This window comes from Rhea americana, unplaced genomic scaffold (assembly GCF_003343005.1).
Source record: "Rhea americana isolate MKP2758 unplaced genomic scaffold, rheAme1 scaffold_160, whole genome shotgun sequence".
NCBI lineage: Eukaryota > Metazoa > Chordata > Aves > Rheiformes > Rheidae > Rhea > Rhea americana.
In genome coordinates this window covers 783045-798120 of record NW_028185706.1, presented here as the reverse complement: position 1 = coordinate 798120, position 15076 = coordinate 783045, and the positions used below count along the sequence as shown (strand labels likewise).

Genomic DNA, 15076 nt, shown 5'->3' with positions numbered 1-15076 from the left:
CACTACGATTTGAGTTTTATAGTCCTAAGTATTCACTGTTTCTATGACATTTGCTATGCAAGAGCAAAAGTCAATTTACGTGGAACTGTATCCAGCCAAAAGCCCCAAAGTGAGTGGGATGGTAATGAACTACAGTAAGTAGCGTGCAGCTTTTAAATGRTGGTTCTGATACAATAAAATGATGCACTGGATTTGAGCTAAGTAGTTCAAGATAGAGTACTTSGCATTAAAAAGTGCTGAAAGGATTGAGCTCCTTGGAAAAGATGGCAGCAGCAGCAATTTGATCTATTGTTCAAGAGGTATGTGCTGTTATAAGGCTCACTGCATGTTATCAGTGAATTGTTTGTTTAGGAAGCCTGGGAACCCAAGGACCTGCTGTAATGTAACTATGGTTATGGCCATTCACTACAGTTGTTTCCATCTGCACTCAAAGCATCAGGAACTTTACACAGCTCCAAACAAGACCAGAGAACAGGTAGAGGAAATTCCTTAATCCYGCGTTTTCCTCCTAGCAGTTTGCAGCTATTTACAGAAGAGACAGCATTTGAAGAGCTCTCTCAAAAATAACTTTGAGTTTGCATGCTAAGGGAATTTTCTTCTAGGTTATTTAGTACCATTTCTGCAACCTTCTAGATTTCTAAAGCAGCACCTTCACTACTATTATTCCACAGGATTTGCCCCATTAAACACATACCTGGGCTTACTCTAATTTTACTTTTCTTATTAGTCAAATGTCATACTCACCTAAACACTAGGAAACCATTACGAAAAAAAGGCAAGGATTTAATTAGTATTTCCCTTCCTGAAAGGAATATGTCATTCTTTAGAACAGTTTGACTCTGTAGACTTTATGTCTCTCAATAGCTAGGACTGCTTTTACTAAAACAAGGTTACAATTTCAATCAAGTGTTCTCTACGTTTTCTCTTTTAGAATATACTATATTACGCTTCAATTTTAAATTTGACTACACCTCTTGACTTAATGAGCAGGAGAGTGGGGAAAGAAAGGAGGAGAAATTCAGCAGCCAGCCAAAAGTGAGGGCAACCAACATACCTTTGACTATGATTTCACCTACCAGCTACATGGATGTTGTCATTATTAAAGATTTTACATACCTTTGGCAGACATTAGTTTCCTGTAATGAGCAGCCATGTGATCTTGAATGATGTACTGATTTGAGAGCTTGCAGGAAGATCCAGGAGAAAAAGCTGTGAAAGGGAAAAAAAACTTATTTCATTCAATGGGCAAGAAATGTCACAGGCAATAATAGCTCTAAAAACATTTAAATAYTTATCCTCTCCTGCGTGCAGTAAAATAAAGTCAGTGTCCTTTCATTTCTTTTAAAAAGTAAGTAACAGAAAATATGACAGAATTAGATAAAAACTGTATATGAATACCTTACAGCTTGGTAACACCAGCCCTATTTCTACCACTCTATCGTGAAAAAAATGGACTGAATATAAACAAAGACAGAACTGGGCCCAGAAAAGAAGCTAGAATGTAGAACAGAAATGCATTATGCATAAACTGAATATGACACTCCTCTAACTCTGTGACCTACAAGACTTTGAAAATTGTGAGAAATTTGTCTCTATATCTGACTGGTGTCATTATGTGAGTTCAGAGAGCTCATTAACCCAGCAAAAAAGTCAAGAAAAACATAAGCATTTATTATTTCTTTTATATTTTAAACTGGTAGTGAGGCTAAGATGCATGAATCTATTTCAACCTGTTTCTGAACAAACATAATTCCTGGATTCCTACTCAAATGATTAGACAAGATTTGTAGATGGAAAGTCAGCAAATATTATTAAAAAATAAACAGAATAATGTAGACTATAAATCTAACTTCCTTTTGGCCTTTCATCTAGATAGGAATCAGTCCCTACAGTGAGACAGTCAATCCAGCCTACTCAGATTTGGCTCTGTGATACAATGAAGTAAATGACAAAGTATTTCACCCTTCATCTCCCCAACATACAATATTAGTTAATGCCTTGTTTTCAAATTTTATATTGAATTTTGAAAGAGCAGGAGGTATTGGGCTGAGAGRCTGGGAATTACTTCTTCTAACCTTGGTTCAGCTGCTTTCTTACTATGTTTTTCCTTGTCTAAATCTCTTGCCTACCAAGTGAGAAAGTGCTACAAACTATTTTTCACTGCCAGGGAGTGTGATTGCATTCAATTTATTGTGTCATTCTTTGGACAAGCACAGTAAGAAAGAGTGGCAGAAAAGACCTAATGCCATATTTCTCTACTTTGTTTAGTATTAGGTAGCAACATGTTCCTGCAAATAGCTRAAGATCTCCTAGAAGGGCATCAGCATGAAGCCCTGCTTTCAACAGGCTGTCCAGGTGCAACATCACATCCTAGCATGATCAGCTGCAGAAAGATGGTGTTAACTCACCTCCTGGACCATCAGTTCTGACTGTTCATGGAACATGTAAGCACAGCTAGAGTGCTTACCACCACGAAAACATGTGCAGAAGTATCAACAGAAATAATGACTGTACGCTTGTTATAAAACAATGGAAATAGTGCCAAATGTTGATCAAATTGCATTTCTCTCCTGTCACAATGAAATTTACTATGAGTTGTACAGGTACGACAATGGGATCTGATATTTGAAGCAGACAAATACAAAGCTCATAAACTTTATAATCTTGAGCATTTACAATGAGTCCAGTTTCAGTCAGTAAAATGAGTCACAAGTGTTAGTACCACACAAAAGAAATCAAATAGTTAAAACAGTTCTATTTTGTTTAAAAGATTTTATGTGAGACTGGGGAGAATTATTCATTGCTCAAACCTTCAGAAATTTTTTTTCATTCATTTTGCCAATTCTTCTGTAAACTCCAGTTGGCAGAAGTAACTGGACCAAGATCTTTAGTAAATATCCAGCAACATCCCTAGCTGGTGTAAAGTGTGGCAGCTCTGCTGAGTTCAAATAATAGCAATACCCTAAATAACAACAACTAGAGAGTTTTGTCTCTTAGGAGAAGAAAATAATATTTTGGGAAATGTCCCAAATCCTTCCCTGATCTGCAATTTCAGGCTTCAACGTATACAGTGAAAAAGAGAGCATGACAGAACAATGTGATAATCCAAACAATATCAGAGGATTAAAACTGGATGGAAAATCCATTTATAAAAAGAACATTCTTCTCAAAATGAATTACAGCCTTAAATTTGAAATGCTGAACATATACAAGGCAGTAGTAGTTTCATTTAATTTTTTTTGTCTTTCATAAAATCTAATTCCATCTTGGGTCCAGAAAATTACTGCGTTGTGCAATAAACTACACTGTGGTTATTTCTATGTAAGAAAGAACAATCAAGCTCTTTTCTTTGCCAGAGACTTTCTGTTGATCCTCGGCAAGTCATTTAGCCGCTCTCTATGTCTCAATCTCTCCTCTGAAAAGAAGACACACATCTGTATCTCCAAGGAGATGTTAAGAGGATAAAAAACATTAAAATGAAGGGGTCATCTAAATAGCATAAAGGGACTGTAGAGAGAGTGGTCTTATTTGAGCTCACCGACAAGTTCCCACTTTTTAATGGATTTTCATTTTATTTTACATCTTTACATAATATGTTAAAACGGGGGAAACTGTTAGAAATACTCTAGGATTTTACTAGCCCTGTATGAGGCTTTGTTGATACCATATGGGTCAAAGATATATCAGTTCAAACTTAAACAGCCCTTTTGTGTGCTATACAGAGAGGCAGATTTCTCAARCTTATATTTGAGCAGAATCAAGTTTCTGAACTTTCTGGTGTCCAATATAGGACTGAGTTATACACAACATTCAGCTCGTTGCTTTACCCAAGACTTTCAGCATTTAAGAATTCCAACATTTTCTGTGTTTGAGTACAGGAATTCTTACAGAAAGCTTCCTGCTTCTCCTAAATCTTTCTGTAACTTTGTGTACTATTGTATCTTCAAAATGATGTTTACATCTTGCTTCTACATATCAGGAAAGATCTCCAGGAAACACATATCCACAAATGAGCTATAAAGAACAGTGACAACTCTCTCAACACTGACTCTTTTTATTTCCTATTTTGTAATGACTTCCCAGTAATTTATTGTAGTCTTAAATGTATAGTTATGTGATGAATAATCTACCTAGTTTCCACTGATTGAATTGCAATTATTTCTGCAAATCATGTCTAGAGGATATATCATGTCCAGAGTTATAATCTCATATCATAAATCTAGTAGTAGCAGTATTAAAGTTTGACTGATACACAATGACAGTGATAAAACATGTCTTTTCTATGTAGCTGAAAAACAACAATATGCTCTGAAAAACACAAGAGGTGACTTTCCTCCTCACCAGACTGTTCATTGTCAGCCACTAYTTCTGGCTTCTTATGCAAGTCAAGAACACGTCGACTAATTTACTCTTTAAAAGACAACTGTAACTGCAGTGTTGCTATACTACAAATAGTTTATCTTCATACCATTACCARCTGTTCATTCCTACAAAYGAAAATTTCACAACATGGTGGGAAAAATTACACGTTCATATAATCAATATGTAAAAATTATGTTTAGTGATAGTCAACACCTCATCTACTGTGAGCCTCGGGAGCTTGGGAATATGATATTCTGAGCCATTTGTCACATTATTAGTAAATGGAAAACAGCTCTGTAATGTGCTTGGCTTTGCCTTTTGTAAATTTATAGAACAGAAATATACTCTAGCAAAGCAAGGAAAMAGCTATCTGGTGTCATACGCAGTAGTTTACAGTCATGGTACTGCATGTGTGTGTTTGTATCCATTTTGTGGTYACAGCCTAAATTTGGGGCAAAGAGACATCACCTCTTCACTCTACGTTTCATGCTTAGTAAGGTAGAACATTTGCCCGTATCTATGGTCCCAAATGCTTGCTTCAGTACAGATAATAAACAGAAYCAACGTGACAATCTCCTAGCAGAGYGGCCTAGTCAATGGCTAACAAATGTGTTGTAGACCCTCTTCGTTGGTTTGCTCAGATGCGTAATTATCCCGAGCTGCTCTCCTATGAGTAAGTATTTCTCCATATTTTCAGCTAGAGGAAGCACTGGCAGGCATTGAGCTTTGGCTTCTACTTTGAGCATCTAACAGAGGTATGTCTCTGTTGCCTTTGGAGAACACATATATATCACTTTATACAGGTAACCAGCACAACAGACTGCTGTGGTGGGAACACAGTAGCTGTCCTTGTCTCTGTCCTTCTGGGATCCTTTGACATGGTAAAGAGAGAAGGAAGGTAGGAAAACACCCTCTAGATATTGAAATGCAGCACTTTTTTAGAGTGAAACGCCTCTGACTGTGCCTGGACTTTGTACAAAAAGATCAAAAATGAGGGATGTTTTTGCCTGCTTCTAAGCAAGGTCTGAAACTATATGGTTTTGGAGAAGGCATGGTGGAACAGCATTTCTGAGAAGGGAAGTTTCAGGCAGGAGAACAACTTTTTAGTGGTTCTTCTACAGCTGCTTGGCAAAGATCCTGAATGGGAAAGCTGGTTGCCTGAATGAAGCAGATGAGATTTTTGTAGTAACAGGTATTATAAGTACTTAGCTGCTTTATATTGTTTCAATTATAAAAATTGTATCTRTAATAAACATGTAGAATTAAAGTTGTAATTCCAACATTGGAGCATGCAGGCGCCTCTCAAGTAATAGCTTGAATACTTACGGCTACTTTTGAGACTCATGTGTCCTTTGAAAGGCCCCATCATGGAATATGTAGGCATCATGGCTACCCTTGGCAGGGAAAGAAAATGTCTTGATTACATATAAAGGAAGTATTAGGAAGTATGATTAATCTATCTCCTGGCTCTTTGGGGATTACGGAAGAGTCCTCTCCTGGCCAGAATGCTTTGCTACAACTAACACAGGTATTAAAAAGTTGGCACTTCTGAGTTTACTTTCCCTGTCAAATTATTTTTGTTTGCTTTGATCCCTACCAATTAGTATGGCCTTTTTGACCAGACACTTATTGACCAGAAAATTCCCTGCTGCAACAGCATCTACTGGGCCATTTTCTGCAGGCCACAAAAAATGAGCCATGACATTGCGCAAATGTCACATACTTTGCAATCTAGAAGATCACCTTTGCTAAACATAGATCTTTCAGGCAAAAGAAGGAGCAGYTCAGCATGCTACTATGCTGCTTGTGTCCAGCGGAGGTAGTGCAGAAAAAAAGACACAGCATAAAAAGATTTTCTAAAGATACTTAACAAAATAATATAGGCTACCAGYACAGAAGTCAGACCTAGAAAAGCCAGACACAACTCAGTAAAGCAAGCAAACAAGTCCCCACTTCAAATAAAGGGCAAGCTGCAAGTACCGAAATTCCAAACACACCAAATTCCATCACTATTATGAAGATGTATGTCCCACTGCTGCGAGTTGAATTCATCTCAGAAGAGCTATGGGATAAATTTACAGTATGCCTTAACTGCATAAGGGGCCAAGTCTCAATTTCAAAAGGAACTGCTCCTGTGTTAAGAGTCTTGACTCTTGGAACCTTTACTTTTGTTCTCATACACATATTTGAAGGCAACTTTTGTGTTTCAAAGGCATTGCCGCAACTTCACTAACCTKGTGTTATACAGCTAAAACCAACACATACAGGACAAAATTTTACAAAGTGACGGTGAGTTTCATATCTCAATTTGGTGACAACTGAAGAAGAATCGTTTTTTTCAGTGCTTGGAGAAAAGACTCTCAATCTTTTCTGAAGTTCAGGCCCCACCATTGGTAACTCAGTTTTAGGCAAAACCACCTGTCTTGGACAGCCTTTCTAATGATAAAAGATGCAGAGAATATCATAATAGTGTTCTCAGAAAACAAAAGCTAGAAAGGCTATGAGAAGTACTTTTTCAGCTGAAATTCTGTCACCTTAAAACACAGGCTAAAAACAAACAAACTTTGAAATAAATGGGAGCTATATGAGTAAATTTTATTKCTTTTCCTCTCCGCTCATATTTCTAATTGTCATGTGTCCCTAAGTTAATAGAATCATCAAAAGGTCAGCTTTTTTTGTCTTATGGAAACGTCCCTTTGTAGTCACAGCAGGATATAGACAAAGGAAGCTACCTCTCTAAAATCCAAGGTAACACACTAAAATATTTGATTTTTTAATTTAGATATGTTCCTTAAATATTTTTATTCATTTTTTGAAAATTAGTAGACAAGTAGATAATACCCTCATATACTGGCTTAAGGCTTAAAAGCATATGATTTTATTTTCATGTCACTGTACATTAGTTCTAATCATTTGGACTTTTTAATATATTTTGAAATACATTATCTCTGGTTAAAACTTCACTTCTTTYGGCTTGCACTTTATATCAACTATCTGTGAAAGACATGACAGATATAAGGATATTATACTGAAGAAAACTCTTAATAATGTACAGTTTTAAAATGGAGGCAAATTCTGAATCTTCCTGTGTCCAATCGCACAACCTTTGCTCAACAACTACTCCACTATGATTTCAAGTGGAAACACATTATGGAAAACTGCTCTGAGTGAGGACTAGATGAAAATGGMACAAACATCTATCAAAAGTTGTATTTGTTTAACACACTTAAATTAGTAGCTGCATGCAATGTGTAATATATGACGTAGGCAACAAACAATTGTTAGGATTGAATACAGTCACAATAATGGCAGACCTTTAAGTAACTAGTCATCTGCGTGTGCATTTAATGTAYTTAGTCATGCAATCATGCTGCTATTGCTGTTTGAACTCTGGTGACTTCTTGAAGTCTCAATCARCTCACTGTCCCAGGCTTTGTATAAATAAACAGTCAGTCAAAGAGTTTACAGTTTAAGAAGGCAAGCCAGATAAACAGCAGGCRGGAAAAAAGCACTATCTTCATTTAGAGGTTGAAAAGAATTGAGATTTGTTCATTGTAACAAGGTCAAAAAAGTTAGTGGCAGAGAAATGAATACTAGATTTCCTGAGCACCAGACCAATGCTTAAAATCACAGGACATTTTTCCTTCATACACCTTTGTTTAAAAAARCCTAATATGCCAGTCTCTTAAAAGCAATAATTTGACAATGCTCCTTAGCATAAGCTTATATCCTGTTGACTCTACACATAGATTGTAAAACCATATTTTAATACCATTGCTAAATAATTCAGCAGCTGTTCAGATACTACTCTGCTTGTCTTTTCTTAGAATGATAACAAATAATATCACAGCTTTTGAAGGAATGCTGTTAATTTTTCTGAAGCTTTTCATTTCAACTGTAGCAAACTGTGAAAGAGCAGAGCTTCTACCTTGTCTCTACTTAAAAAGTATGCTAATGGAAGTTCCTGTATTTTGTGATAATTTCAGAACGGAGGACTTCCCTGAATCTGCAACAGTTTGTGACTACCTCTGTTAGTGTACCTGCACAAGGCACACTAGAGAATCTACATTGCATACTCAATAACTAACCTATCCATCTGGAAACCAAACTACGAAGCCTCAATCTTTGCAGTCATCAGATGAGGGGATAATATGTCCTAGATCTAGCAGAGGCTCATTTTTATTTAATGACGTGGTTTGTTGTCAATATACTGTTTGGTTTCTTTGTGTTTTCTGCATTTCTATAATACCYGAACCTCTCTTCCTACATAAATGCTGTAGCAATTGCTCACATCTATGACGAACTTCCTCAATTTTACTACATTATAACAAAACAATTCAATCAATAAGTGTGATACTATGCTATTTCACATCAATGCACAGTTCTTTTAATTGAAAATTCAGCCTATAAATTATATGGAAGAAAAATAGGGTCTTTTTTATAGCTGATAGATAGATACTATAATGCTACACAGGGAATTGTTTCTATTAAATATAAAACACAGCAAACCTAAAAAGGTGGCAGAAAAAGTGCTGAACAGAAGTTACAGAAAGAAGATGCACTCTTTCAACATTCTATATAATAATAACGCATAGGTACAACATGACATTGCTAATGGCATCCACAGAGGAGGTGAGATAGACTGTGAACATTTTGAGTGATGTACAATGAAAGAGATTAAAACATAGGGCTAACCAGCTGCTGCTGTGAGAAGATCATTCTCCATGGACAAGAGGTTTGATTCTGTAGCTTGGTCCTTGTCTCCCTTAAGCTGCTGAGCAGCATCAGCTCTCAAACATCAGCAGCATATATATCAGAATCAGCAGGAACTTACAGTGCCATGTGTGTTGCAATACTCAGCTCTCAGTGCAAAAGCTAGTGACAAATGTAATCTTTAAGCTGGCTCCACCATCAGCCTAGTCTCTTGTACTACTCACTAGTGACAGAGTATCTTGTTTCAAATACTTACATTTAAAAGCTGTATCAGTGCATACTATACTGTGGTTACAAATTAGCCACATATGAGGCTGCTCCTATTGCTGGAAATGTGCAAAGTTTAATATAGCTCTAAAGCAGAAACAGATCCAATAATACATATTTAGCAATGAAATTTGTATTTTTTCTATTGATTGATAGAATAAGCTTGAGTAGAAGAGTGGATCTTCATTTACAGRAATACAGAACTATAGCACCTGAGAYGCACATACAGTATTTGGCACTTAAAACTGATTATTAGATACACAGTATTTGTCWGCGTACTAAAATCTGCATTAATTTCTGGTGGACTGGAATCACTCTGGGCTGATATGTGAACAATTGCAGGAGCCTGAGTCCCTAGTCAAGTACTAGATACAGACGCAGCATACACAGACCTAATCCAGAACATTTAAACTAACCAAACTCTACGGTTGCTTGTGCAGCACTTGCAAACTGGTTGGAAAYTTTTCAGCAGAAGAGGACTTTTGGGGAATTTTTTGTTAGTTTGTCAAAATAGGATCACTTCTCAAACAGATGGGTTTCATCAAAATGCAGACAAAGCACAGGCAAGCAGTCGCGCCGGTTCACCTGGCGGGCTGCTGGAGAGCGTAGGCTCCCAGGACAGCAGGCTCCGAAGCAGTCCCATGCTGCAGCCCGCCCCTCCGCAGGGGACTGCAGCGAGTCCAGGGCCTGTCACTTCCAGGCCAGCCTGCTTCATGGAAACAGCAGGGCCATCCTCTCTCTGTTGTGAACCTAGAAGCTAAATGTCACACTTTGCGTCCCAGTCGAGCAGCAGGTAACATAAAACCTCTGAGAACTCGGGTTATGCCTCGGTGCCATGAAACTCAAGGCCTAGACATCCTGGGGATCCTGCTCTGCTTGGGGTTTCCTAGGATTTACTCTGATAACAATAGCTAAAAACTGTGAAAGCTCTGGGATTTGGGAACCTAACAGACAATTCCTCCAGACTCAATCTATTAAAAAAAAAGAAGAAAAAAAGTATCATTTTGATGATCTAAAAACCTTTTACCATTTCTTTCCCTATATATGAGGGRTTCTGATATGCATTCTAACATGGCAATATTTATTTTCCTTAATTTTAGACCTTCCTATGGAACAGAAATTCTGTTATTGGACGAACTCTACTAAAACCTGCCATACTTATATTACATGAACAGTCAGTCAGATGCTTGTACTTTGTGGTATTTAATTACCTGGTATCTTTGATGGTACAATTAAAAACTTGAGTCAAAATAAGCAACTATTTCAGTTACATAAGTGATACCCTGGAGAGCCCAGGTATGAAGATAGCTATGAACCCATACCCCGGCCATACTCCCACTGATCAGCAGGTGCCAATTTTAGCAGTGWGCTTGACAGTTGTAAGGCCCCTCAGTGCTCAGTGGAGCAAAGATATTTCTTTTGAAATGCCTTCTCTATCACTGGGTGGTTTCCACTTGTAGCTACAGAGAAAACATGGAGAAGCAGGGAGAGACAGATGAAAGGAAGAAAGATCAGGGGAGTCCTTTATCAAATCTCTTTGATGTGAAAGGGAGATGTTACAGTTTGGGTATCTGTATAGGCATAAAAACAAGAATGGAAGACAAATAATATGGCAACCATGAAAGTATGGGGGAAAATTAACTGTGGAAGCTGACTGATCTTTATTCTTTATCTCTTCTCATTAAAAGAACACCATTTAGCTGGCAATAAATTTTAGAAGGTTGTCTTTCTCTTTCCAAGAGCTTAACCATTTTTTCACTCACTTCCGCATGTCAGCTCTGTGTAGCTGCATTTGTATCAATTATTTCTTCTCTAACCAGAACAGATTCATAATTGCCTAATACCACTTTCAACTATTTTAAATAAATAGAAAGAGCTCCACAATTATATCAATCTTTTTATCCCAAATAAATAGCTGAGGGTTGCTCAAGTACTGATTAACCTTTACTCATGCCCTGCAGGATGGAGAAACACTGTTTTTAGGCTTTCCATGGAACAGGGAGCAAAGCTCATCTGAAAATTGTGATCYTTTACACAGTATCTAGATGAGAGAACTTCTTACCAGTAGGGAGTCTATTCATTAATATATAAATCCTAATTGGTGAAGAACAAATGACTTGATTGCCTGAGAGAGTAATCRACCTACCTCTCAAGTATGCAGCCATGCTGTGGAAGCTCAAAGGATTTCTGTGGGCAACACAGTCAAGAACTTATTTCAATAAAGGCAGGGACCCTTTTCTGACTTTCTAAAATAAGCACATTGTAATTGAAGCACTTCACATTGCATTTATCAACACAAAATATGGCCCCATCCTAGGCAAGTAAAAGCAAGATATAAATAAATTTATGCTGTCTCCTCTGATGGAGAGGAACCTGCTGCTGGTACATTACTTATTTTAGACTCCTTTGAAAATTCAAGCCTTAAAATCACTTCTCTCCCACTCCTTTCAAAAATCCTTTTTTCCCTCTCTATAGTGAGGATATGACTGTGGCAGGAGTTACAATACAGTATCTCCTTTCTTCCAGTGCCCAAGAGGAATGTTAGGCACCATCTACTGATTGGAAACATCTCCTCATCTCCTTTCTCTACCAGCTAGGAGGTTCGTAGCATCATCAAGCCAATTCAACTAGCATGCTCATCTCTCCCCTAGAGTAAGCAGAGGTCCTCTCAGAAGCCTSTTCCCAGTGAGGAGGGTCTAGTGCTGTGTCAGTGAACACTTCTCTGSGCTTCAAACTGGAACGAAGGCTTTGGCTGCCCTGACTCTGCAGCAATGTTCTTCTACCAGACTGGTAATGACTTCAGAAATATGTTTACAATTAGTGTGTATCTTTGAGCAACAAGGACCAGGATGTGTACCTTCTTCTCTTTCACCTCCATCCGTCTTGTTTAGTTAAACTAGAGGTTTAAAGGTTCTCAGGGCAATGGTTGTCTGTCACTCTATGTAGATAAATGTGGCTTACACAGTGAGACATGATCTGAGCTGAAGATTTAAACACTAACATAACACTGTCAAACAGCAAGTCATGAGAAATAATCTAAGTTCTAATAGGCAGTGAAACACAAGATGGATGGTTAGAAAAACTGAGGTTTATGTATCCMCCTCACTGGTCAGCCAAAGATTGAAAACACTTTCCCCAAAGGCCTGAGAAAGAAAAAAGACGATGGCCAGCATTAGGGGAGAGCATTGTACTCTTGCCCTGTTCTCACACTTTCTAAGGCAGCTGCTGATTGCTGTTACTGGAGACAAGATATTTGACCAGAGAGACCTCTAGCTAGATGCTGGGCAGCACTGGTAAAAACTTCCACCACTTTACAGGCATCATTACTTTTGCTTCAATAGAAGTTATAAATTRGAAAAAGTTATTCAGCCCCAGTTTATTCTATCAGTACGGTATGGCCTGGTAACTCATCTTCATTGCTCTAAGCAAGAGAAAGCTGCAGACTGCATCAGGGCACCATACTTCCACCCAGAAGTACCACAAACTCTACCGGTGTTGCATATTTTCTTTACCACTTGGGCTCCTCTTCTCTRTAAGAGTTGAAATTGAAACTAATGGCTAGTGAAAAGAAGAAGAAGACAAAAGGCCAAAGCAAATGCACCAGCAGCTAACAGTACTTTTATACCAATATTTACTGTTAATTTTATCCTAGGATTTAGCTGCCAAAGAATGACAGTGCACGTTCACTTTGAATTTAACCATACTCATTTAAAAATAACAGTGTGCATTAAAACAGACATGAAATCAAAAAGATGAGAAAGAGTACAGAAAAGAATATTTAACCTAAGGATCTAATTGCTCTCTGTCTCTTCTGCCCTGAATTTGAGAGAGTTTTTACTCTACTTGACTGGGTTTCCTCTGCTTATGCTTCACAGTTTTGCACATCTACTTCTTGTAGCAACACRACACTGATGTGTTATTGCTTGACAAAGCAAGAAATTTTAAAGCCAATTTCCGTTCTATACAGTAAAGAATTACTGAGTTTTTCACCCTTTTTGTCAGATTCAATGTGTTGCCCAGTGAATGAATGTTCAGAATAGTTGTTGAATTATAATGTTACACAAATGAGCTACATGAATAAGTCTATCATTTCTGTATTTTTAAGACTTCAGTAAGATAATAATTTAATTCCATTAAATTATTATACTATTTCTTATTAACCTATTATTTCTGTTTTCCATTTTTACACGCACAGGACTTTGAATCACCACTGATGTGGCATGTGGTAGGTCAAAGGGGACCATCTTGAACATAAGATCTGCACAAGAAACTGCAGTTCACATTTGAAGCCTGCTGGTTCACAGCAGTTAGTTATAAGTTTGAACAGTTCACAAAGGTAATACAGTCACTTCTTGTAACAGCTGCAGCACAGATAGAAATAACAGATAGATGGTTGGAGGGGAGGAGAAAAATATGAGAACTTTTTCTTTTTTTTTTTGTTTTTTTTTTTGTTTTTTTTTGTTTCTTCAGTGGCATGCTGTGCAGTGGGCCAGGCTGCCAGGAAGCTTATTACAGTACATCATTCTCTACTGGGGAGGAATAATCAGTGTCATTCTCTACTGGGGAGGAATAATCAGTGTAAAGTGTCCCAAAGCAAACCCACAATCTGCTATAACCCTTGTTAATTCTACACTGTAACAAGTGAAAGGGACCATGAAGCAGTGGGTGCTAGTAAACTGGAAATTCCACCAGAGCTCTGAGTGGGCAGAAGTCTGTAAAACAGCTCTGCTCTAGCTATTCATAAAGYCTCTAGCATAAGGACAGCAGGAATAATGACATGTTTGTTCCTAAAYGTAAAAACAATCCAGGGACAAGGTACCAAGCCCAATGCAGTGAACAACTACAGAGACAATGTGAATCACTGAGGGTATGACCACAGCTAGTTCAACAGACTGAGCTTTCGGTAGCTTTTTGGTGACACATGGCAATAAATCGATTGCTCTTTTGTATCAGAACTCCAGTCCATCTAGTTCAGCATGCGACCTTCATTTACGGCCACTATTTCCCAGGAAGCTGAAAGAGCCTGTCATTGGATATACATAAAATAATCTAATCTTTCCTCATAYTGGGCCTTCTGTCTCCAATCTAGAAGTTGCCTTTGGAGTAAAGGAAGACATTGATTATTCTTCCCAATAAATCTATTATAATTCATTACAGAACAGTTGACACATGACAGTTTGTGTCTTGTCTACACACAATCAAAAAGATGAGTAACAAGATYTTAGTATTTATCAATACTCTGTAGTATTATCAATCACTTCAGCAGTTCACAGAATCATAGAATCAGCAAGGTTGGAAGGGACCTCTGGAGATCATCTAGTCCAACCTCCCTGCTCAGCAGGGTCACCTAGAGCACGTTAGACAGGGTTGCATCCAGGCGGGCCTTGAAGATCTCCAGAGAAGGAGACTCCACAACCTCTCTGGGCAACCTGGTCCAGTGCTCTGTCACTCTCACAGGGAAGAAATTCCCCCTCACGGTCAGGCGGAACTGCCTGTGCGTCAATTTCTGCCCATTGCCTCTTGTCCTGTCACCTGGGACAGCTGGAAAGAGTTTGTCTCTGTCCCCCTGACACCCTCCCTTCAGGTACTTGTACACATTGATAAGATCCCCCCTCAGTCTTCTCTTCCCCAGGCTGAAGAGGCCCAGCTCTCRCAGCCGTTCCTCACAGGGCAGGTGCTCCAGCCCTCTGATCATCTTTGTAGCCCTACGCTGGACTCTCTCCAGTAGCTCCAT

The 15076-nt window shown here is 38.2% G+C and overlaps 1 protein-coding gene across 6 annotated transcripts in view; it reads right to left on the bottom strand.

The window, feature by feature from the left end:
- The window catches only part of LOC146598540 (spermatogenesis-associated protein 7-like), a 93175-nt gene that overhangs the window by 75854 nt on the left and 2245 nt on the right, over positions 1–15076 (bottom strand). For 5 of the 6 annotated variants that reach the window (XM_085300126.1, XM_085300127.1, XM_085300123.1 and 2 more), the window contains exons 2-3: positions 5689–5756; positions 1117–1209 (exon numbers count right to left, since the gene is read on the bottom strand). In XM_085300126.1, the coding sequence (XP_085156252.1) occupies positions 1117–1209; positions 5689–5756 (161 nt within the window). The remainder of the gene's footprint in view (positions 1–1116; positions 1210–5688; positions 5757–15076) is intronic. The other variant, XM_085300130.1, reaches the window with a different exon arrangement.